Below are 25,783 nucleotides of genomic sequence, written 5' to 3' on the forward strand. Positions count from 1 at the left end.
TGGAGGGACGAATGGAGACGTGTCGTCTTCAGCGATGAGAGTCGCTTCTGCCTTGGTGCCAATGATGGTCGTATGCGTGTTTGGCGCCGTACAGGTGAGCGCCACAATCAGGACTGCATACGACCGAGGCACACAGGGCCAACACCCGGCATCATGGTGTGGGGAGCGATCTCCTACACTGGCCGTACACCACTGGTGATCGTCGAGGGGACACTGAATAGTGCACGGTACATCCAAACTGTCATCGAACCCATCGTTCTACCATTCCTAGACCGGCAAGGGAACTTGCTGTTCCAACAGGACAATGCACGTCCGCATGTATCCCGTGCCACCAACGTGCTCTAGAAGGTGTAAGTCAACTACCCTGGCCAGCAAGATCTCCGGATCTGTCCCCCATTGAGCATGTTTGGGACTGGATGAAGCGTCGTCTCACGCGGTCTGCACGTCCAGCACGAACGCTGGTCCAACTGAGGCGCCAGGTGGAAATGGCATGGCAAGCCGTTCCACAGGACTACATCCAGCATCTCTACGATCGTCTCCATGGGAGAATAGCAGCCTGCATTGCTGCGAAAGGTGGATATACACTGCACTAGTGCCGACATTGTGCATGCTCTGTTGCCTGTGTCTATGTGCCTGTGGTTCTGTCAGTGTGATCATGTGATGTATCTGACCCCAGGAATGTGTCAATAAAGTTTCCCCTTCCTGGGACAATGAATTCACGGTGTTCTTATTTCAATTTCCAGGAGTGTAGTTACTCAGAGATTTCTGAGCTCCATTATCAACAATTCTACTTTTTTGTACAGGTACTGCAGTATATCAATGGCAGTAAATGTTTACATAGTAGTATGTAATGCACAACTTGTTATATACATTTATTATATGAGTTGCATGATATCATTGTTCTAAATGTACAGAAAATGATGATGTTGAAGACTGTAAAGTTATTATTGACAAATAAAGATTATTGCTATTGTTATTATTATTATTATTAGTAGTAGTAGTGGTAGTAGTAGTAGTAGTAGTAGTAGTAACAAGTGTTTGACTCACAGCAGAGTGAGTATTGGAAAACCAGAATTGGCATGCACAAATCTCATCAAAGCCTACTTACAAAGTTTCAAGAAACAGTATTTAGTGAAGAATGTAGAGATGTGTGTTTTCACAAGAAGGTCAATGGCCGGGAAGCCATATTTTAACTATATATGACGGTAGTATCTGTTCCCGAACAAACAGTTACCGTTGATGACCATGCAGCTTTGCTAGAAATGAAAGGATAATTAAATGGACACCCTAGCTGCAAACAGGCAGTATGTTGCAGTATTGGACGCATTTAACATGTAGCTTCATTGCTCTTAAAGCTGCCGTGTTCCATGCCAGACAATGATTGAGCTTCGACAGCAGCATTAATATATTGTAAAAGCCAAACAACAAAATGTCAAATTCCCTGTACATGTGATTCATAAACATCGAACAAAAGCAAACAGTAGAAATACAGGCTGATCCATATAAACGTGAATTATTTCAGTGGGTTATAATTTCCTCCCAAAAGGTCATAGAAATGGAAATATTGTTTTAATGATCTCAGTAGCTCTGAGAGAATCAGAAATATTGCCCTTTGTTGGCAAATTGATTGTTGTTTCTGCACACAATGTCCTTTCTCCGGTCTAATGCCGCACTTGCTTGGCCCATATTAGTTCGTTTGTAGCCTCATTGCTTGTGGTTTGTGAGGTCTGCAAGTGTGTAGTTTGGGCCGCCTGACAGTAATGAGCAAATCAGTGATTTGTTTGTAATCTTTAGCTGGCAGCAACATTAAGTACACACTTCGAGAGCAGGTTTTTATTGTGAAAATCTATTCGAAGACAAATTCACTGGCTATAACACAACAGGCATTCTGGAGAGAAGGCAACAATTTTATTGATTGGAAGAAAGTTGGAGACTTATGGTGTACTAAACAGACAGTGGTAAACATAGACATCATTGAGTGCAGAGGTTATTGATAGTGTTCAAAGGCACCTGGTAAACTCTCCAACAAAATCAGTGCACCGATTGAGACAGGCATTTCACATGACACATGTCGCAGAGCTGTGAAGCAATCGGCATGGCAACTGCACGTGATGAAAGCAGTGCAAGAAACAAACCACAAGGAAAGAAATCATTACTGTTGATTATTTTAGGGGTATTTATTCAATGTCCAGACATTCTCTCTGTAAGTTGGTTGGCGGATGAGGCATGGTTTGATCTGTCGGGTTACACCAACTGACAAAACAGCAGAAACTGTGCTGGTGTAACCCCCATATCATCCACGAAACACCACTGCATGACAAAAAGGCTAAAGTGTGGTGTGAGGTGTGAGCTTCCACGATTATCAGCTCCATTTTCTTTGATACAACTGTAGACACTGCAGTTTTTACATACTTCTTCAATACATTTGTGGAGCAGCTGGATGATGTCAAACTTATGGAAGGTTGTTTCTAACAAGATGGAGCAATATTATAATATAATTTAAAAAATCGTAATAAGTGTTTGATATATGGAAATAATGAGATTAATTTTTCGGCGTGTCGGACAAGCACAATAAGCTGAGCTATGCTTGTAAATGGGTAAAGAATCTTTTCATATTAGCTTTACATAAATGAAATAGCCTTTCTCTTGTTGCCGATTTATGCTTACCAATTAATAATACTACATCCGATCGCCATATCCACCTACAAAATCTTGACCATGTCCATCATTCCTTTTGTAATTGGATCTCCATAATAACTCTGAAGTACACTGGTGGGCTTCTTGGATTTTTATATATTACAGTACTACAGGGAACAATAACTCAGTTTTTCACTGGTGAAATACCACTGTATTATTTCTTCTACACACATGAAAAATACAGACGTTTTTCTTATTCTCACAACCAAAATGGGTACTACTGATTTCGCTCTAAAATAACGTGTGTCTTCTTTCGTTCATTAACAGAGAGCGAGTCCTTCCTTTTACCAAAGAACAAGAAAATTATCTTATGTTTTTTTTAACATTTGAAAATAACCTTTTCTCTTTGCCTTTGAAAAAAAAAAAAAAAAACATAAAAAGCAAGAAATGCAAAAGGTACATCACAATGTGTCACATGCCTGAAGCTTCATACATCTGGTAACCAGTTTCTTTAGTGGTCGATTAACCTCAAAAAATTTCTACCCCTCTTGTTCACATGACCTAACTTAACCCCCCCTCCTGCCCCAATCCCATGGATTTTTTTTCTTTTTGGGTATCTTAGAAACCAAGTATACAAGAACAGACCACAGGTAACTGTGGCACTCATTGAGGTCATTGCACATGAAACAAGCAACATTGATGAGGATACACTTCGTAGAATATTGTGGAATATGGTGAAATTAGTGCAGTTGTGCATTGATGTTGGTGGAGGGCACTGCCAAAATTTGCTGAGAGTACTTTATATGTATAGCATGTATAAGAGTGAGTGAGTGTGTGTGTGTGTGTGTGTGTTTTGTGTAAGCTCCCAATTATCATCTCGCAAAATTGCAAATGTGTCCAGTTATTGGTTCAGATCTTATGACTCTTTGAAGTAGTTCAGGTTTATATGGTCATGCTGTATAAAATCAGATTCTGTGTAGTACAATTTGTAAAGACAGTGAAATAGGATATGCCATTTATTCATTTTAGGCATTTCATTTTTGAAGAGAAATGAGTGTGTTTGTTCACACACACACACACACACACACACACACAGTAGCTTGTCCTGTATTTTGTTTGGGCTCGTATTTATCATGCATAACTCTACTTGACATTCACCACCGTATCAGACAGTCCAGATTTTCTGCATGCTTCAGGGATGGCCATAGCTGCTGGTACAAAAACAAAAAACAAAAAAAAAAAAAAAAAAAAAAAAAAACATAAACACCACTCACAGATTATGCCTTGGACCTGTTCCGGCTGGCCAACTGTTGCCTGTAAGGCAGTTCAAGAAGTGACCTATGATCGTAGGGTGTGTGATCAGCATGCTGCCCATTGCTCCAACAGATGAGTTGTGATTGTGCTGCTGTTTCTTTGAGCAGCTCCTCATTTGGTCTCACGAGACTGCGTGGACTCCCTTCCAGGCCTCCCTCTCTCTGATCTGACGAGGCATCAGGATTCAAACCCCTGTCTTTGTGCACACAAAGACTGCAGTGCTAACTGTTCATCTCTGAAAGCAGTATACTTAATTCTGCCTTAGCTGCTGTTTCTGTCATATGGTGTCTGTGAATTTGTGGACTTGCAGTAAAGCACCATTTTGCGGGACCCTCTGTTTACCTAAGTAATAAATTACTCTTCCTGTCATAACTGTGTGCTGGATTGGGAATTGAACCTGGAACCTTGGTTTTCATGGGCAGTGGCACAACTGTCAAACTATCTTCACAGCTTTATTTCCACCAGTACATACTTGTCAACGTTCAGGTCACTGGGAGAGTTAAAAACTGTGAGGGCAGTTTGGGTCTTGCCTGCAAAAGACAGTCTGCTAGTACATTTCAAAAAAGTGCGCCCTCCAGTACAGACTGAAATATTCATTCATGCAACAAATTATTTGTGTTGGTGTATTGTTAGATTCGTACTAATGATTCTGGTTCTCATTCTGAGAATTTTCTAAATAATCCAGGCATATGGCAGAATTATTCCATTGGGAAGCGTTTCAACAGAATACGTACTGATCCTCACACATTTACTATAATGCGTTGCAACTAATGAACTTAGAGTTGGCATCGTGTTAAAATCAAATTCCCCGAACTACAGCAAGTTGCAAGCCACCTGGGACTCACTCTCTTTAATGTGAATGCATATCTGACCTTCTATTTTTTTTTAATTTATTTTCCAGTATAGGTACAATTTTTTAACTGACACAACAATACACAGATATTAATTACATATTTTTTATTTTAGGTCCTGGACAAGGATCATTACAAAGATGATGAGCGACAACTTTTGAGCCAAACTTCAGTGAGTACTGACTTCTTAACTCTATATGAATGTGGGTAGTGAGTTTTGCTTTGTGTCTGTAACAATACTGTCCTCCTTAACGGCTCTTGCATAAGCACTTTTTAACTACACTGTCGTTTCATGTAGTCTCTTGTAACATAGAAATTAGTTGTAAACTTGGCAATTAATTGGTTGTTCATTCACAATTCTTACTTTTTAAAGAAAGAACCTCCACAGTCACATTTCTCTGATACATAACAACTTCGTACTCTGCATGACTAGTCAAATGTAGTGACAGAATGCTTATTTAATTCATTTCACAACTTCATCTTGTATGATCTGCAGGTTACGTATATACAAGGTGTTACCGAATGGCATTATAAGAATTTGGGAGATTGTAGTGATGCAATTTGGAATATACTGTTATAAGGAATGTGTAGCCAGAAATGTGAAATTAAGTTTCTACAGCAGTATGCATTTGCTATGCATTTGGTAGGTTAAATGAAACACCTGAATACTGTTATTTGAAGTACTTTCTTTGACAGAACAATAGAGCACAATCAAATACTGTGAACTGAATCATTGACTTCATTACTGTGGAGGAAATGTTCGGTGTGACAACCACCAACTTCATCACATGATACATTGGTGTGCAAAACTGAAGGATGAGAGTAACTTTTACATGATGTGTCATTGCCAAGTAACATAGCTCAATGAAACTTAGACCATACGTAGAGAGAACTGCTATAGTATAGTGCAGAGAGAATCAAACTGCAGAAGAATCAAAATGACATATTTATTCAGTGAATAATTACACTGAAGCCACCGTGATTCGTTATGATCCTCTGGACACTACAAAAGGCAGGATGTGGTTCTTAATAGGCTTTGTGATCACCAAAGGTGTGAGTTTGTGGTCTCGAATGTGCTCCCATGCTGGCCAGGTTGTCGAGGAGTTCTTCCTTCAGCACAATTAACAACTGCTGTATTTAAAAGCAATTTAGAGGACAAAATCCTGAATTACAATCACCGCCTCCTCAGAAATATCATCTACTACTACAGATATGTCGATGATACCATCATTTCAATCAAAGTCACTAAAGATGACATCAGTGAGTTGAACCAGTTATTCAACAACTCCCTTGCCATTAGAATAAAGAATAACAGACATCAGTTTGAAATTTATCGGAAGCCTACCACAACACACACTACAATCCACAACTCTTGTCACCCCACAGCCCACAAAATGGCAGCATTCCGGTACATGATCAATAGAGCTATCCATCTACCACTCTCTGAAGACAAATGTGATCAAGAAATTGAAATAATAAAACAAACAGCTATTGCAAATGGTTATAACAGCTTCATAGTAGACACCCTAAAACATTCATAATGGCAAAGCAATCATAACACAAAAAACAAAAAGAAAATAACGTCTTCCATACAAATCCCTTTCTAGGTGATGTTTCATATCAGACTGCCAATGTCTTCAAATGAAAAGGCGTAAGCATATCCTTTACCACAGACAACAAGATTGGACAGAAGTTACCCCACAACATCAGCCCACAAAACCCACTTCATCACACTGGTGTGTACAAAATTGAATGTTTGGACTGTGACTGCTTCTACATAGGCCAGACAGGCAGATTATGTGATATTAGATTCAAAAAACACATGGCAGCACTAAAAAACAAAAAATACCACACATCAGCAATAGCCACCCACCTGCATGAAACAAAACACCATATTAACAATAAAAGTATCAGCATCCTACACATCCAACCAAAAGGCAGAAAACTAGACATCCTTGAAACACTCCAAATATACAAACACCAAACAAAAGAACCTGAATCCATCTTAAATGACAAAAAGACAAAATTTATAATAGTATCATCTCTGTTTTCAGCAACTGCATATGTCATTAAAATTGCAATGCGTGCACACACACATACGCCCACACGCGCGCGCGCGCGCGCGCGCGCGCACACACACACACACACACACACACACACACACACACACACACCTTCACACCTTAATGTTTAGTTATATTACCATGACAGCCGCCTATTGTACAAGAGATTGACCTCATTTACAGATATATCATCACACCAACAGCTTGTACCCCTTGTCAGCTTGTACCCCTTGTCAGCTTGTACCCCTTGTCAGCTTGTACCCCTTGTCAGCTTGTACCCCTTGTCAGCTTGTACCCCTTGTCAGCTTGTACCCCTTGTCAGCTTGTACCCCTTGTCAGCTTGTACCCCTTGTCAGCTTGTACCCCTTGTCAGCTTGTACCCCTTGTCAGCTTGTACCCCTTGTCAGCTTGTACCCCTTGTCAGCTTGTACCCCTTGTCAGCTTGTACCCCTTGTCAGCTTGTACCCCTTGTCAGCTTGTACCCCTTGTCAGCTTGTACCCCTTGTCAGCTTGTACCCCTTGTCAGCTTGTACCCCTTGTCAGCTTGTACCCCTTGTCAGCTTGTACCCCTTGTCAGCTTGTACCCCTTGTCAGCTTGTACCCCTTGTCAGCTTGTACCCCTTGTCAGCTTGTACCCCTTGTCAGCTTGTACCCCTTGTCAGCTTGTACCCCTTGTCAGCTTGTACCCCTTGTCAGCTTGTACCCCTTGTCAGCTTGTACCCCTTGTCAGCTTGTACCCCTTGTCAGCTTGAAACTATATGTACATCCATCTGCATATTTTAAAGCATTAACCAATGTACTATCTCAACCTTTAGGCAGTTATTACATGTAACAGATATAATCTTCAGACATCTTGCTTTGTAAAGTTTGCTGTCGTACAATCACTCCTTCCACCCTCTCTCTCCCTCTGACTTTTTCTTTCTCTTCCTCTCCCTCTGCCCCCAGCCTTTCATATCTATCTATGAATCTCAACCAAAAATTGTTATTTGTGTATAATTTTACCACTGTAGCCAATATTATTATTATACTTAAAGTTTGTAACATTTCACGTGATCGTATAAACGAGTATGAAGTTTAAGCTTAAGAACCACATCCCACTGTTTTTAATGCCCATTGGAACATTGTGAACTTCGGTGTCTTCAGTTTAATTATTATCTTTGAATAAAAATGTCATTTCTGTTCATCTCAATGCATATTTCTTCCTGTTACAGTCTGTACTGTACTGTACTGTACTCTACTGTACTGTACTCTACTGTACTATTCTATGCCATTCTATACTCTACTGTACTATTCTATGCTATACTACACTACAATGTAGCAGTTCTTTCTATGTATGGTCCAAGTTTCATTGAGCTGTGTTACGTGGCAGTGACAAATCATGTGAAAGTTATTTTTGTGCTTAAGTTTTGCACACTACTGTATTTAATGACAATCCATGTTTTGTCTGATTGTCTGTAAAATTCCACATTTTGCCCTTATGGTATCAAATGCTGTAAAGATGTGCTTAATAAATTCAGGAACTGTTCTTGCCGGTGTTGAGTATACAAGGGACTTTATGTGGTGGTGAGGTCAGGGCAATGCACAGGCCAAGGTACTGGGCATCCCTTCCAGTTATTCCCTGCCTGAATTAGCCTGCTTTGGCTCAGTGAACAAAGTGCACTGGAGCACCATTGTCCCGAAACCACAAACTAGCACACAATTGCAAGAGGAAGTCCTCCAGATGCATAGACAAGGCATTCTCTAGAAACTTCACACGATCTGGTTAGATGTGCGGTTCAGTACGGTGATGTCCAAGAATACCAGCCCAAATGTTGACTAAGAATATCACCTGATAACTTCTCATAAGGGTAGTGCATGGATTTTCTACAGCCCATTGGTGTCTGTTGTGGGAGTTAAAAATGCCTTGTAAAAGTTGATCCATCAGTTAACAGTGTCAGGTCTGGAAAATTGGAGGCAGTAGTGCACTGACAAAGAAATCACTGTGAGAATTATTTCCATGGGGCTGTCCCAAGGTTTGAATTGATCAGTCATGGAATGGATGAACGTGCATACCGTGCAGAACCCGCCAGAAATTCAGGATTTCATGTCCTCCTCCTTGCAAGTGCCTCTTGTGTGTTAGGTGACATGGTTCCTCTATGTTTATGTCAACAATAAACATTAGTGAATAATGGGATGCTAGAATGTAATCTGAATGTTCCTGTGTATCTACATCTACATGGATACTCTGCAAATCACACTTATGTACCTTGCAGAGGGTTCATTGAACTACCTTAACAATTAATTCTCCATTATTTCAATCTCAAACAACGCACGGAAAAAGTGAACACACATATCTTTCTGTGTGAGCTCTGATTGCCCTTATTTTATTACGGTGATCATTTCTCCCTATGCTGGTTGGTGTCAACAACATATTTTTGCATTCAGAGGAGAAAGTTGGTGATTGAAATATTGTGAGAAGATTCTGCCTCGGTGAAAACGCCTTTCTTTTGATGTTGTCCACCACAAACCCTGTATCCTGTATCATGTTCGTGACACACTCTCCCCTATTTCGGGATACTATAAAACGTACTGCTCTTCTTTGAACGTCCTTGATGTACTCCGTTAATCCTATCTGGTAGGGATCCCAAACTGTACAGCAGTACTCCTGAGAGAGGACGGATGAGTGTAGAGTAGGCAGTCTCTTTAAAAGATCTATTACATTTTCTAAGTGTTCTGCCAATAAAATGCAGTCTTTGGTTCGCCTTCCCCACAGCATTGTCTATATGTTCTTTTCAATTCAGATTGTTTGTGATCGTAATTCTAGGGCACTTAGTTCAATTTACGGCCTTCAGAATTGACTCGTTTATCGTTATCATGTAACCGAAGTTTAACGGATTTCTTTTAGCACTCATTTGAATGCCCTCACATTTTTCATTATTTAGGGTCAATTGCCATTTTACGCACTATTTAGATATATTTTCCAAATCGTTTTGCAATATGTATACAACCAATGAGTTGTTCTGGAATTCCTGTGTACCACCAGTGAACTGCCCTGGCATTCCTGTGAGCTTAACCATAAAACAAATGCATATCAACAAGTTCTTCAAATGTGTTATTACCATTCATGAAGTCAAAACATAACTACAGCATCTGAAGCGTGATAAGCAGATAACTCTACAAGGCCTCACATTGACTAGCTGTGTGTTCACAGCACAGCACCAGTGGATGGAAGTGGTGAACTGATGGACGACAAGCACTAAGTAAACAACTTTCTGTACAGGTTGTGCTATACTAATCTAGTTGGGTGTTTACAATCTTCCATCCACAATAATAACATAGTGTCAGTGGTTGGATGGAAGTGATAGGTGGTCAAACACTTCCCACTGCTGTGGAAACTTTTTCACATTTCATGCTATAGGTTTGTTATTGCAAAACATTCCAAATTTCGTCCTCTACTGTCTCCCAAATTTTTAAAGTGTCATTCCGTAACATCCTGTATAGATGGAGAGTAAAAATAAAGTGTTGTTACTGAGCGAGGTGGTGCAGTGGTAGCACACTGGACTCGTATTCAGGAGGACGATGGTTCAATCCCGCGTCCGGCCATTCTGATTTTGGTTTTCCGTGATTTCCCTAAATCGCTCCAGGCAAATGCTGGGATGGTTCCTTTGAAAGGGCTTGGCCGACTTCCTTCCCCATCCTTCCCTGATCCGATGAGACCGATGACCTCGCTGTTTGGTCTCTTCCCCCAAACAACCCAACCCAAAGTGTTGATGCAGTTGGAAGGATATATTGAGATTTCTACTCTCATTGTCTTACTGTGTTTGCTAACCTAAAAATTTTAAATTGATAGATAAGAAACATGCAGTGGGTTGTGTGTCATTCCCTTGGTAGCCACATCATTAAAGACAGTTTTTGGAGATGTGCAAAACTGTGATTTGAAGTGCAAAACTGTGATTTGAAGGCAGATGCTGTGAAACTGGAGGCAGATGATGTGCACTGTATGAGAACGTAAATTTTCTAAAGTACATGTAACTGATGAGAAACGGTCAGATTCACCAGACAGTTAACTAGCTGCAGTGCTATTTCTGATGTTTCACTAGCCTTCACTGTCACCACATTTGCCCATCTTCACCAGCTTCTAACCTAGAAACAAGATATCCTCGTGGCATATATGTCCGTGTGATTGTTGGTGTTTGCCCAGCAGATTGAATTTTCAGTCAGTGTGTGGTTGGTTTCACAGGTGTCAGTGACAGGGCTAGAACAGAAGGTGGTAGGTGAGGGGATGAGGAAAGTCTTGTACTGTGATCTTCCCAAGGGACACAACCTTAAGGACAAGAATTGGAAGCTGGAGTGCATAGGGACAAATAGAAACCTCCCATAGGTTGGGTGACTGATAGACTACCACTTTGGGAGGGGTGTAAGGTTTTTGAGGAGGATATTCTTCATTGCAGGTTACAACAAGTGACAACTGTAGCCCTGGTGGAGAACTGGATTTAGTTGTTCAAGTCCTGGGTGATGCTGAATAATGGACAAGTAATTAGCATCTGTGAAAAAAAGTTTGATGTTTGTGGTGATAACATATGGGAACACTTTTTCTCATTGAGGTTGGTAGAGTAGTTTCATTCTGTAAAGACTTGCTAAGTCCTTTATTGAACTTGGAGACGAAGACTGCTGATCCCTGTGGGTGAGACGTCCACAGATGGTTGTGTAGGAAAGACTGGTGTGGAATAGAACGTAGCTGTCAAAGTTGAGGTATTGCTAAGGAGTTTCTCATTTCTTTACATGCCTGTCTAATCCTTAGCATGCTCTATGTTTGGTGAAACACACACACACACACACACACACACACACACACACACACACTAACTAACTAACTAACTAACTGAGGTGCCCATTTGATCTCAAATAAAGATATTTGCTCCCTCTCTTCACCCAGATGAATAGTGACTAGGAGCTCATGAAATGAAGACCAACATGCTTCCAAACTACTTCATTAACCACTGAAATAAGGGCATCCACTTTTGGAACACAAAATTGGAACTATGGTATTTTTTACACTAGAATAGAAAATTTTGTACGAGACAAATTCAGTGACATAACTTCTTTGTAGACATAAAGATACATTTAGTATTGAATGGTGGGCTCCATGTGGTTCCCAAGTCGTGCAGCGACCGTAAACCATAAAATTATCAAATATGCAGCAACCAGTCGCAAGATCATGTTTTATTTACTCACTTTTGCAAATCGATTTCAACTGATTAACAGCCATCATTGGTGCTTTCAACCATTATTTGCTGTGCGTCTTAATACTGTCTTAAGCAGAGGTCAAACATACCTCTGCTTAAGACAGTGGTCCCGTCGAACCTGAGAAGTAATACGTTGTGATGCATGCCCTCCATTTTGAACAAATCTCGCGCAGAATTCACAAGTGTGCTTGCGCTGTTGGCAGTGTGAAGCACATGCACACGAAGTTGAATAGAAAATGGGTATTGTGTGGATGCATCTGACAAGGCTCTCAAGAATAGTGTTGAATGGCGTCGCTGAAACTTTGTCATATTTTGGTGGAACAGCTTAATGTCATTCTTGGACTGTGATGACTGTCAGTGAAGCATCTGAGGAGGGCATGTTTATGTTGTGGTGAGAAGTACGCACCACTGGTGCCCCAGAAAAATTGTGCATTCCAGTGGAAGTACCACAGCACCGCCATCTGGATAATGGTGAAATCTCCTGAAAGTCACTGAGAACTAGCAGTCAGCTGGGCCAAATTCAAAGGCTCAGTAGGATGGCATTCCTCCTTGTCCTTGTTGCATCAATCTATATGGTTAATGTATTTACACCACTTCTCTATTGCTGATCTTGATTCCTCACTTTGATGGGATAATGTCCTCATCTCATTTTATTAAATACCTGTTTTGCAGCTGTGGACAGCTTTTAAAAATACCCCAATATATAGGAAGCAGTAGTGGTCATTTTGTAGTCATCCCAGATCTGAAGAAGCACTGTCTTCTTTGAACTGTGGTTCTCTATAGATGTCCTGTAAAGGTTTAAGTGGTTGTACTGTGGTTTTCAGTGCTGCTGTGCAGCAAAGATAACTGCCAACCTCTGAAATGACTTTTGTGTTCGACATTGTTTATTTACTAGCACAGGAATTGCTACCAGTAGAAAAATGTGATGTTGTCTCTACTAACCTTGCTTTAAATATCTAAGACAGATCTGATGACTGTGAAGATTAAATAACGCATATTTCCTGGTCACCATCTTCAGTGGATTTGAGGTTTCTCTCTCACCTGGTTGCTCACTTATGTCAAAGTAAAAGTGGCTTCTCTCACGTAAAGAGGTTTTCCTTAATCCAGTTCTAGCAGCTGCATCTTTCACTTAGGGAAGTTTAACAAAAGATTAGAAACAAGATAAGGAGTGCACATGGAAATAAGAAACACAGTAAAGACTTACAGCATAATTAACCAAAATATTATTATGTACAGTGATATACTTATGTAAAGAAAACTTTTATTTTTCATTGTTTTCCTGTTTTGGTACCTTGAACATGATTTCCAGTCTTACCAGACATTGGCTGATCAGTATTCATTGAAAATTCAAAATTGTCTAGTGCTTTTAAAGCTTCGTGCTTTTCCCTATAGCGTCTTTCTGCCTCATCAAAAAATCATTTGTGTGTTTTCATTTATGACCTTGGGCGTACAGGCACAGCCCGCAACGTTGTTGTTTTACATATGTTCCTCAACAAGTTTTACCTGGAAAGCACTTGAAAAGCAAACATGTCTCATCTGCAGTGTGTTAAATGTTGTCTGGTTGCTACCCGTTGAAGAAAATCGCTAGATCTTCACATGTGTTGATCCACTGATTTGCTGTCTGCAGCCAATTTGTTAAAAACAAAAACATTTTGTTTCTTAAAACCATGTAACCAACCATTGTTTTTTGGTGTAGTCATGAGCTTTTCCATTCAGCAGTAACACATCTGTGGGAATACTTTGTGGATGTCGATATTAGGTAGATGTAGATATTTTCAGCAAGGGTTTGTTTGTTTGTTTGATCCATTCCACGAGGAACTTCTCAGTGTTAAGAAATTCTTAACCTTTTAATATTTCCATGTCTCTCAGACCACTAAGAAGTAATAGTACCATTATGTTTTATCATCTTATAAATTATGGAATGAGGTTAAGCCCATGGAACATAGGATCTCACTTTGTAACTCCACTTTCAAACACACTCCAGGTTTCAAGGTTAAAATGTAATGCAAACACTGATTTGTGTTTGTCTCTTAGCTTTCTCAGCGTGCGGAGAAATGGTGACTTGCATGTTTGTCTGATCTTTTATAAACTAAGCATATGCCATTTCCTATAGTAATTCCAAATAAACAATGTTTGCTTTATCCGCACATTTCTAAAGCACCCAGATTGGGAAATGTTTAATAATAGACACACGTTTACTGTATTTTAAATGAGGTGTGATCAGAAACTATTGAACCTTTAGTTGGCAGAAATACATTTATTTGTTCATATGTACAGATCCCTACTTCCTTTCAAAATAGTCTCCTCGGTAATGCAAACACTTCTCCCAGCCCTCCTGCCATTGTTGGAAATGCTTTTGGAATGTATGATGATCAGCTGGGTCATCACATTCCGCACAGTGTCTTCTCTCAACTCAAATCGTGTTCCTTTCAGGGAGATTTTCAGCTTAGGAAATACTCTAAAGTTACCCAGATCCATTTAGGAGAAGGAGGTGGTCTGAACAACAGCAGGAATGTTGTCTTTAGGATGAAAGTCTGAATCGGATGCGCAAAATGGACAGCTGCATTATCGGGATGGAGTGCTGCCCACAGACCTGGTTGTTTGCACCACACAGCATCACAAAGAGCCTCCTATTAGTACTGCTTTGTGGTGGTTTGTTGTCATAAATTATGGAATCAGGTAAGATGATGTAACATAGCACTTCACTTTGTTACTCCTGTTTCAAACACACTCCAAATTTCAAGTTTTGTTTTTAAAAGCTCTGAGATATTTAGCGATCTTGGAATGTTTATCAGAAAGACAGATTAGATGCCATAGGAGGGTAGGATTGTTCATTGCAGTCGACAGAAATATTGTCTCTACTGAGGTTGAAATTGAGTGTGATAGTGAAGTTATTGGTCACGCATAACAGGTCTAAGTGAAACCAAGTTAATTGCGTAATGTTTTTGCCAACCACTTGACTCCGCTGTGACAATTCTAGTCATTAAAAGAAAGTCTATGCTCAGTTGTCCGTAAATACCTTGATTATGCAATACTAGTTTGTGGTGACTTTTACCTACCAAGTACAGACTGGGACATGTATGGATTCATTGCAAGGAGTACAGACAGACAGTCTTGTGAAGTGCTTTTGAACACTTATTCCGAAATCTGTCTTAAGCAGCTAGTTCAGCAGTCCACGTGCAGTGGAAGTATCTTGAACTTTGCAGCTACAAGCAGGCTGGGTCTAATCGATGGTGTCAGTCTAGAGTCGGGGATTAGTGATCGTGGTGCCATCATAGAGACTATGGTTATGAAAGTTAATAAATCACTCAAGAGGGCTAGGAGAGTGTTTCTGCTGGAAAGAGCAAATAAGCAGTTGTTAGCATCTTACTTAGACAGTGAACTGTAGTCACTTAGTTCCAGAATGATGGACATAGAAGAATTATGGGCTAAGTTTAAACAGATTGTGAAGCATGTTCTGGACAAGTATATGCCTAGTAAGTGGATTAAGGACAGAAAGACCCACTGTGGTTTAATAACAAAATTCAGAAAATGCTAAGGAAGCAAAGGCTGTTGCACTCTTGGTTCAAAAGAGAATGAGCAAATGATTAGTAGAGATTTGTGTGTCTGTGAAAAGATCTATGTACGAAGCATACAACAGTTACCACCATCATTCCTGGGCTAAAGATCTGGTGGAGAATCCAAAAAAATTCTGGTCATATGTAATCTCTAAGCGGGTCTAAGGCTTCCATCCAGTCACTTGTTGACCACTCTGATTTGGCAGTAGAAGATAGCAAAAGGAAGTTTTAAATTCCATGTTTAAGAAATTATTCACTTTGGGGATGTCAGATGTTTCCACTGTGATGAGTGCATCTCAGTTTCTGGATCGTACCCTTAAACTGACGCCTACTCCTATCTCGTTCACAAGTTCTCATAGTGTGATATGATGGTCTTTAGTGACCAGAGTTCCATTCCTGCTCAATGGTATTGTCATTTTTACTTGTTTAGGGCCTGCCTGAACATGGTTCCCTGACCTCTGATGTGCAGCTGTCCTTGAAACGGTTGTACCACTCCTTTATATGTGAGTTGATCATGGCATCATCCCTGAAAGACTTTGAATCCTGTGAATGGTTTCCTCTTAGGTATCACCAAGCTGCTGGCAAAATTTGACGCAGTATCACTGCTCTATTTGTTTCATCAATATACAAGTTACTGGAATTCGACGAGTACCTCGACACGTCCTCAATCGAAGGCCGACTGCCAGTGACAGCTGTTTCCTGCTGGTGAGAAAAATATCACAAGTGTCAATCACCACGTCTTCACTGGAGAAAGTCTGTCACACTTCATTGGGTTATGGGGGAAAGAAGGAAGTTCGATACATTTTGTACATGCCTGTTATTTAAAATTATGCATAAAGTAACTCAAGCCATTCCTGCTTATCGAGCCAGAAGCTCAAGAGCATCTCTCAAAGGTCCAGACATGAAAAAACAACTCTCTCTTGTAGGTGTGTCTCCATTCACACTTATAAAGGTTTTAAAGGATCAGAATTATGGGACTCAATGGTTAATCTCACTTACGGAATTTGTTATCCTAGTTAAACAGTAGTAGCAAATAGGTGTCATATATGCTTCTTGGTTGCACATTTGGGATTTTTTGAGTGAGTAGCTTAGGTTGTCCGGAGGCTTTGTCTTCACAGTATTTCTTGGAAAGGAAACTAGAGAGATGACAAACATAGTTTTTAAGATAAAAATATTAAGACACAGCATTGATACCTTTGATGGTTAAAATTACTTTGTTTACAAACTCTAGGTTTGCATTTTCAGCCAGTGGACATTTTCTTCTGGAACAATTTCTTGCTTTAGAACTTGTTAGAATTCAAAGAGTCTCAGACAGAGTGTTAGTGTCAACATTACACAGTCCATCTCTGATGACTGTGTGATTTATCCAGGCACAACATGCACTCACGGTTTTAATTATGCTGGCATCTCTTTCGTGCATTTCAGCACATTTTGCTGAAATAGCACTAATAGAAGAGCAGATACTGTGAAGAAATGGCTTAGTCACAACCTACAGGATTGTTTGCAGGATGATCTTTCCACTCCCCAGCAGAATGTGCACTGATCTGAAACTTTGTGGCAAGCTGTCCTCTTATAGGTTGACTTACCTGGGTGCATCTCTCAGTCAACTCCAGGCTTCAATCTACCAGTGCTTTTCAACTATGCCTGAAACACTACAGACTCTCACAGGCAACGTATGTCAGTGTGTCTTTGCAGAGTTCAGAAATGCTAGGAGGCCCTGACAGGACTGTTCCTGAGACATGCTTGGATTTCTTAGCTGGTGGAACCATTTCCTGACAAAGGGAGAGATATGGGCTTGAGTTCTGGTCTGGTGTACAATTTTAACCTTTTGAGAAGTTTTAATATGGAATATATTCTGAAAGATTCATTTTATTTACGTCTAATTGCCCAAAGTGATGATCATTTACACTGTGAATGCATGTTATCTCAAGGATAAAGCAAATATTTTGCAGTGTATCTTGCATCATAGAAATTACATAACTTTTATGCAAGTGGTCATTTTTTATTCCTTAGAAACATTTAAAGAGAACGAAATTTCATTAGATGAAGTAACTTTTCTCTGCCTTTTACATTCAGTGTTTTTCAGCCTTCATGTGTTGGAAGGTACAATGTACCCGAGATGAAACACCGTAATTTGACATGTCTGTAATACAACATGTATTCGATACATACAGAACATTCACATAACAGTGAGTACACAGTTTTGTTTGTTCAGTTACACATTTCTTTATGAGCCCGAGGAGTGGCATGGAGGATGCCTAGTTGATACTCAGTTTCTCTCCAGGTATTCTTTAGCATCTGTGGTGTAACTGTCTCAGTTGCAGCTCTGGTCTTCTCATTAAGCTGTTCCAGAGTTGTCTGTTTGACATGATACACCCTGCCCTTAACGTATCCCAGCAGGAAGAAACCAGGAGAGTTGCGTTACTGGAGTGGCCATGAGATTGGACACCTGTCCCAATCCATCTTTGTGGTAATTCAGCATTATGTGTGTTATAAACCTTCCTATGCCAGTTTGGAGGTGCTCCATCGTGCTGGAAGAGCAGTGTGCGTGTCAATGTCTCATGTGAGGGAACTCAAAATTAGCTAATGTGTCAAGACCTGAGTGACCAGCCGTAGTTGTCACTGCAAAGAAAGAAGATGTAATAATTTCATCCTCCATTAAGCCATACGAAATGTTGACTCTCTGTGCTCCGAGAGTATGTCCACTACCCAAAATTCACACATTTAATCTGTCAGTCTTTCTGCTGAAGTGAAATGTTGCCTCATCGGAAAACAATCTCAGATGAGAATTTGCTGGCTATGTCTATCTGCTGAAGCTTGTAATTGGCAAACGTTTCTCACTTGGGTTTATCATTGGGTTTCACCTCATATAACTACTGCAGTTTGTATGCATAAAGCTTGTGTAGCAGGTAGTTGATTTTTTGACGCTGAGGTGATGTGATGCCATGTTAATGGATTTTGTAGGACTTTTTGCAAACATATTTGAAATGGTATTAAGAGTAACCTCTTTTAGAGGAGGTGGTGAGTAGCAGTCATTTTGTTGTGCCTGTCTGTGACTCACCGTCTCATCTATATGGTGAGTAGCAGCTATCTCCTTCATATTGTTGTCGTTGTTCCGTCTTAAATTTTCCATTGTTTAACAGTATCCCCTAGAGTTTCTGATGATCCTCCACCATGCTTCTTAGCAACAGATCCTGTTTGTAGAATCTCTACTTTTCACATCTTGATTCTAGTGGCATTGGGAGGGTTTCTGTGCTGTTCTAAACAAAAACATCACTGAACTGCAATAATGAATCCGAATTATGCATATCAGTACACAGATTATGCTTTTTCAACGTTAAATGCCATTTTCAGTTATTTCAAAATACTTCAGTTACTTTGGTTTTTAGCTCTACAAATAAAAAGATTATTAAAAAGAAAAAAATGAACTTTTAGTAAAATTGTAAATAATAAAATCCCATTGCTAACTTACCATCTAACACATAACAAAACTGGCTGGGTTGGTTATTATGTTCAGTAAAAGTGTTTCAAATTGGGGCATTTTGTCTGACACCCTGTATTCATTTTCAATACAGGATCAACATAACGGTAAAATTACTAGTTGTATACTGCAGCCAGTAGTGGAACAATGGGGGATTCCCTTGTTATGGATTGTAGCTAAGTTCTCACTTCTAGATTGGCCTGTCACCTTGATGCTTCTTATGCTCAACTTTGGCCTTACTTTAACCCTTGGTCACATTGTTGCATTTGCTTGAAGCTGTTGACCTGCTGTTCAGTTCCATTAATTATACCTTGTCTGCAGAGGGTCGAGGGCTGTAAGAGCGCTCATAACTATGCCAACTCACTACGAATTGAGCCAACCCTTTTTAAAAACCAGTGCATAATAAGATGAACAGATCTTGCACAAATCTTTTGACATCACTTCAAGGAGTACATCAGTTAAAGTTACATATCAGACTTAAAACATTTTCGTTTTCTTGGGTGTTGATATTATAGACAGCCCCCCCCCCCCCCCCCCCCCCCCCCTCTCTCTCTCTCTCTCTCTCTCTCTCTCTCTCTCTCTCTCTCTCTCTCTCTCTCTCTCTCTCTGCCATCTCAAACACCACCAAGCCGCAATGCCTAAGCATAGGCAATCTCTTCACAGCAGTGGAGATGCCCAATCATTGTCGCACTTGCTGATGTCCTATATCTGCGTTTCATTCATTATCTCTGCAAATATCAACATAAAGTGCGCACAGTTGTGTGTTCGCAATCGACTAACTATGGAAAACATGTTTTCTTCTCTCACGAGCATTTTTCGATGGCCTAAGAGGATAACAGTGGAACGTGTTATTCTGGAGAAACTCGTGTTACACTACAAACGTTGGTCAATTTGTTATTGAAGGTGTTCTGTCAACATTTTCTGAATTTTCCACATGTAAGTTTTGAGAACACTGACCCACATTCCTATCTAATTTTGAAGGTGAATCCTTTTGTGACTGCCTGAATGATTATGTTTTCACCATTTGACTGCTGTTTTATTTCCTTCTGGATACATTATTGCAGTGCTTTGTACCCAATATCGTTATTAAGTTAATGTACACATTTCAGTATTAATATACTTTTTACAACATTACACTTTACATCATGAACATTATTGCAGTGCTTTGTACCCAGTGTTGAGTGATTACAGTTAATGTACACATTTCAACATTAATGTACTATTCGAACAAAAGCGCTGGCAGGTCGATAGACACACAAACAAACACAAACATACACACAAAATTCAAGCTTTCGCAACAAACTGTTGCCTCATCAGGAAAGAGGGAAGGAGAGGGGAAGACGAAAGGAAGTGGGTTTTAAGGGAGAGGGTAAGGAGTCATTCCAATCCCGGGAGCGGAAAGACTTACCTTAGGGGGAAAGAAGGACAGGTATACACTCGCGCACACACACACATATCCATCCACACATACAGACACAAGCAGACATATTTAAAGACAAAGAGTTTGGGCAGAGATGTCAGTCGAGGCAGAAGTGTAGAGGCAAAGAAGTTGTTGAAAGACAGGTGAGGTATGAGTGGCGGCAACTTGAAATTAGCGGAGATTGAGGCCTGGCAGATGACGAGAAGAGAGGATATACTGAAGGGCAAGTTCCCATCTCCGGAGTTCGGATAGGTTTGGTGTTGGTGGGAAGTATCCAGATAACCCGGACGGTGTAACACTGTGCCAAGATGTGCTGGCCGTGCACCAAGGCATGTTTAGCCACAGGGTGATCCTCATTACCAACAAACACTGTCTGCCTGTGTCCATTCATGCGAACAGCAACAAACTGTCCATTCGCATGAATGGACACAGGCAGACAGTGTTTGTTGGTAATGAGGATCACCCTGTGGCTAAACATGCCTTGGTGCACGGCCAGCACATCTTGGCACAGTGTTACACCGTCCGGGTTATCTGGATACTTCCCACCAACACCAACCTATCCGAACTCCGGAGATGGGAACTTGCCCTTCAGTATATCCTCTCTTCTCGTCATCCGCCAGGCCTCAATCTCCGCTAATTTCAAGTTGCTGCCACTCATACCTCACCTGTCTTTCAACAACTTCTTTGCCTCTACACTTCTGCCTCGACTGACATCTCTGCCCAAACTCTTTGTCTTTAAATATGTCTGCTTGTGTCTGTATGTGTGGATGGATATGTGTGTGTGTGTGCGAGTGTATACCTGTCCTTCTTTCCCCCTAAGGTAAGTCTTTCCGCTCCCGGGATTGGAATGACTCCTTACCCTCTCCCTTAAAACCCACTTCCTTTCGTCTTCCCCTCTCCTTCCCTCTTTCCTGATGAGGCAACAGTTTGTTGCGAAAGCTTGAATTTTGTGTGTATGTTTGTGTTTGTTTGTGTGTCTATCGACCTGCCAGCGCTTTTGTTCGGTAAGTCACCTCATCTTTGTTTTTATATATAATTTTTCCCATGTGGAATGTTTCCTTCCATTATATTAATGTACTATTCACTACATTACAATTTACATAATGGGAAGCCATCCAGAGTATACTGTTCAAACATGGTGTACCATTTTTGTCATTTCAAAATTCGTTACACTGTATGTTCTATGTATTATTTATATTTATTATTTGACTATATTTATGCTGCAAACAATTTTACATGAGGACTAAAGATAATTCTGCAATGTACAAACATAGAGATGTGTATATTAATTGCAGAATTAGTAAACAGTGGTGACTTTTCCGAAATTCCAGTAGTGTGCCCAGAAGGAAATAATTCAGCTTGTAAATGTAATATCATTTACATAATTGTACCTCACTGTGACTTCTGATAATAATAAAATCATTGACATTGTATGAATGCCAGTGTTACTGCAGTTCACTTAACTTTGGTCCACATTGTGTCTTCACTCATTCGGCATGTGATTAATTATTCTTTGTGATAACTTATCTAGGTCTTTGTAAAATAATACCACAAGGGTATTACTGTAGTATCACATTTATTTTGCCTTCAGTATGAAAAGTGTTAGTCTACCGATAGATTGTCTATCACCCACAAGCACTATAAGATTTATTTTCACTTGCAGAATCAACTTCTCGTTTCAACTTGGAGATTCAGTTGAGCAACACTGATGCCCCAAGCACAGTTTTCATCCCCTAATTAACCCACTAATTCCTGTTTCTGTATAATGTAGGGCAATCCTACACTCATGTGACATCCAGTGACTGCTGAAACTTAACATTCCTGCTCTTGAAATTGGTTGTGAGCTTTGTTGATATAAAGGTAGGGAGCAACAGTTGAAATGAATACACACAGCCACCAAAACAAAGAAAACTAACTGTGCAACATACCAAAATACAAACAAGCTATTCAGCGTAGTGTGATGAACTGTAGGCAGGGAGGCCAAGAATAGCTCATTCCAGGAGATAGAAATAGGCACAGGGTTCAGACACTAAAGGCAACATATTGTTGTTGTTGAAATCATCTTTCTCTATTCCTTACTATCTGTGCCATTTGGTTATAGTTTTGCAGTTCATTCCACTGATAGTACTTTGTAATATGGATGTTCCGGGCCTGCTTTTCAATTTTTTTCTCCTTAATGTTTTTCCTCTCAAGATGCTTTTTATGAAATTGTTGCATCAAATTAGGTGCAGTTCTCACTGGGGTGATAAGATATGCAAGAGAGGTCGCACAACAGGACAATTACCTGTGCTACATGTGTTCCCACAGAAGTGATATGACAAACAAGACACAGCAGGCGACAGTATCATCACATGTAGTGATGTAGTATATCGTTGCAAGCTTTGGTACAGACAAATTCCAAATATGTCACATATTTAATCGAGAATGGAAAATTGCATGGCTCTCCTTCCAGCGATAAAAGCGGTTTCAGTAATTAAGGTGAGGACAGTCAGTGATCTCTACAGTGCGGATGCACATCAGGCTCGAACTCATTGGAATCGGCGAAATGTCGTCAGTAATCAGCATATGGGCAAGAGATATTACAATAGTAGTGTGTGGATAAGTTGAAAATTTGGGTTTGACGAGCAGCGTGCTAGAGCTGGGTTTGAATCCCAGTCTGGCACAAATTTTCAATGTTACCCATTGAATTAAATCCATCTCCATTCATAGCCAGTGTCTGTAATTCTTTTGTGTCTTAATTCGTAGTGGTTGCTGAGTCAAAATGGTGAAACCACATATGTAAAATTTCTGAGTAATAGCTACATTTCATATCTGGCACTGTGTGACTTAAAACACACCAGAAGTAAATTGGTCAGCAGCTACATTTTTTACTGCAAACCTTTCAAAATATGGACTGTGTGTTAATTGTTCTCAAAGTATCACAATAACTATGGGCAATAGCCAAAAGAAAGCACTTTGTGATCAAGTTGTGATATAAAACAATAAGATGCAAGAAAATTATTTATTTATTTTATTTTCATTAGATAGTTTCCTCAAGATCAAGTGGGAAACACTGCTTAGCAAAGAATACACACAAATTTTATGCAAACAGTAAAGGATTAACTGAGAAACAAACTATGTGGATGGATGTGCTTTGTCTATATGAAAACACGTCAGATGACTTGAAATTTACATTCCAGTGTATCGTATAAAACACGTCGAGCCACCAGTACTCCATATTCGTCATGTAGTGCGGCAGATGGTATGTAGTTCCATTGCTGTTGTCTCAGTGTGAACCAATTAAGTCGCTTCAACTACATTTTGTGCATTCCACCAGTGCGGGTTGCATCTGTGTTGTATTGTGGGTTGCAGCACATATATATCACCTCAATGAGAATTACACCGTGGGTATCCTAGTAACTTAGATTTTCTTCTCTGTATCATGCTAATTGATGTTGTTTTCTCATTAATTTCTTTCAGTATTTGTTAATTAGATTTCTTTTCAGTCCAGAATGTTTTTGTGACTCCTCTCTGTACCCACATCTCTATTGCTTCTATTTCGTTTCTTTTCATGTTTCCCCATGCACATCCAGTGCTTAAAATACTCCAAATAAATGTTTAGAAGAATTTTGTTCTTTCTTCTATATTAAAGTGGTGGTAATAAATAAGTTACTCTAATTTCTGACTGCCCATTATAATTCTGGTGTCATCTGTTGTTGTACTTTCCAAGTAGCAAAATTCAGTTACTTCTGTTAATATTTTATTTGACATCTTAATGTTTGCCCTTATTTGTCTGTCTGATTCACCAATCACCATTATTTTATTCTTATTGGTATTTATTTTTAGTTTGTGATTATCCAGAGCATCATCATCATCATCTTGCTTTGAAGGATTAAGCTGTTGCCTGTTCCAAACTCACAAACAAAAACATTCCCATCTCTTTCGAGTAACATATAGTTAATATCCACTTCAGAATCTGCTAAGATTATTGTATCATCAGCAAATAGAATACAATGTATTCATTTACCATTAACTTTCATCCCTTTGATGCTGCTTTTCATTGTTTGCATAGCACTTTCTGTAAGTAAATTAAACAGATAAGTTCACAGCCTACTACAGCCTTGCAAACAGTATCTTCTAGTAAACTCTATAATGAATGTGGCATACTTTTTCCTGTTCATCTCATTTCTTCTTCCTAAGATCATTTATGGTGGAATTATAGTTTCTCTGGTTCCTTTTCTTGTCCAAAATCCAGGTTGGCCTTCTCCTACGTGTTGATTAATTTTAGCTTTTAGAAACTAGCATGGAAAACAGTAAAATATACATATGTCTTTTCCCAGTCACTAAAATTCTCATTGCAGAATTAATGCTGTACTTGAGAAAGTAAACAGTGCTTGTTGTTGTAATGTTCCTCCTCCTATATACAACATACTTTATTTGCTAATTCAGTTCACACACTGTGTTGTACTCTGTTAAGTTAATGAGTACACTGCAAATGATGAGAAAATAGGAAACCATACATTAATGTATTGATTCTTAACTTGATGAATCAAGGGTGTCCATGATTCATTCTTGTTCAGTACTGGTGTCCAAGGCTTGTTTGCTTTTGGATTATGGTTCATTACTTCATAAATCTCACATTTTTATGTTCTGAAATAAAAATCAACACACATTGTAATTCCCTTAATTTATTCATAAAACTGTGCCAAACAAATACTGAACAACTCACTACTAATATTAACAACTGAACTCTGTCACTAGCTAGTTTGGCCTGACACTAGCCCTTATGTAGGATTCTGATGGTGTGCACCTTTTGCAATATTGTTGTGATGATAACTGTTCATAATCTATAATGAATATAAATTTGTTCAAATTTATCTAAAAAAAGATGATGAGACTTACCAAACAAAAGCGCTGGCAGGTCGATAGACACACAAACAAACACATACACACAAAATTCTAGCTTTCACAACCAACGGTTGCTTCGTCAGGAAAGAGGGAAGGAGAGGGAAAGACGAAAGGATGTGGGTTTTAAGGGAGAGGGTAAGGAGTCATCCCAATCCCGGGAGCGGAAAGACTTACCTTAGGGGGAAAAAAGGACGGGTATACACTCTCGCGCGCGCGCCCACACACACACACACACACACACACACACACACACACACACACACACACACACCCATCCGCACATCCACAGACACAAGCAGACATTTGTAAAGGCCACGTGGAATGTTTCCCTCTATTTTGTTCAAATTT

The 25,783-nt window shown here is 39.7% G+C and overlaps 1 protein-coding gene across 5 annotated transcripts in view; it reads left to right on the forward strand.

Annotated features, from left to right (window-relative positions):
- LOC124550996 overlaps positions 1–25,783 on the forward strand; it is a 126,964-nt gene that overhangs the window by 37,177 nt on the left and 64,004 nt on the right. For all 5 annotated transcript variants that reach the window (XM_047125831.1, XM_047125830.1, XM_047125828.1 and 2 more), the window contains exon 3: positions 4,918–4,974. In XM_047125831.1, coding sequence (XP_046981787.1) covers positions 4,918–4,974 — 57 coding nt within the window. The remainder of the gene's footprint in view (positions 1–4,917; positions 4,975–25,783) is intronic.

The sequence above is a fragment of the Schistocerca americana genome, chromosome 9 (assembly GCF_021461395.2).
Source record: "Schistocerca americana isolate TAMUIC-IGC-003095 chromosome 9, iqSchAmer2.1, whole genome shotgun sequence".
Taxonomy (NCBI): domain Eukaryota; kingdom Metazoa; phylum Arthropoda; class Insecta; order Orthoptera; family Acrididae; genus Schistocerca; species Schistocerca americana.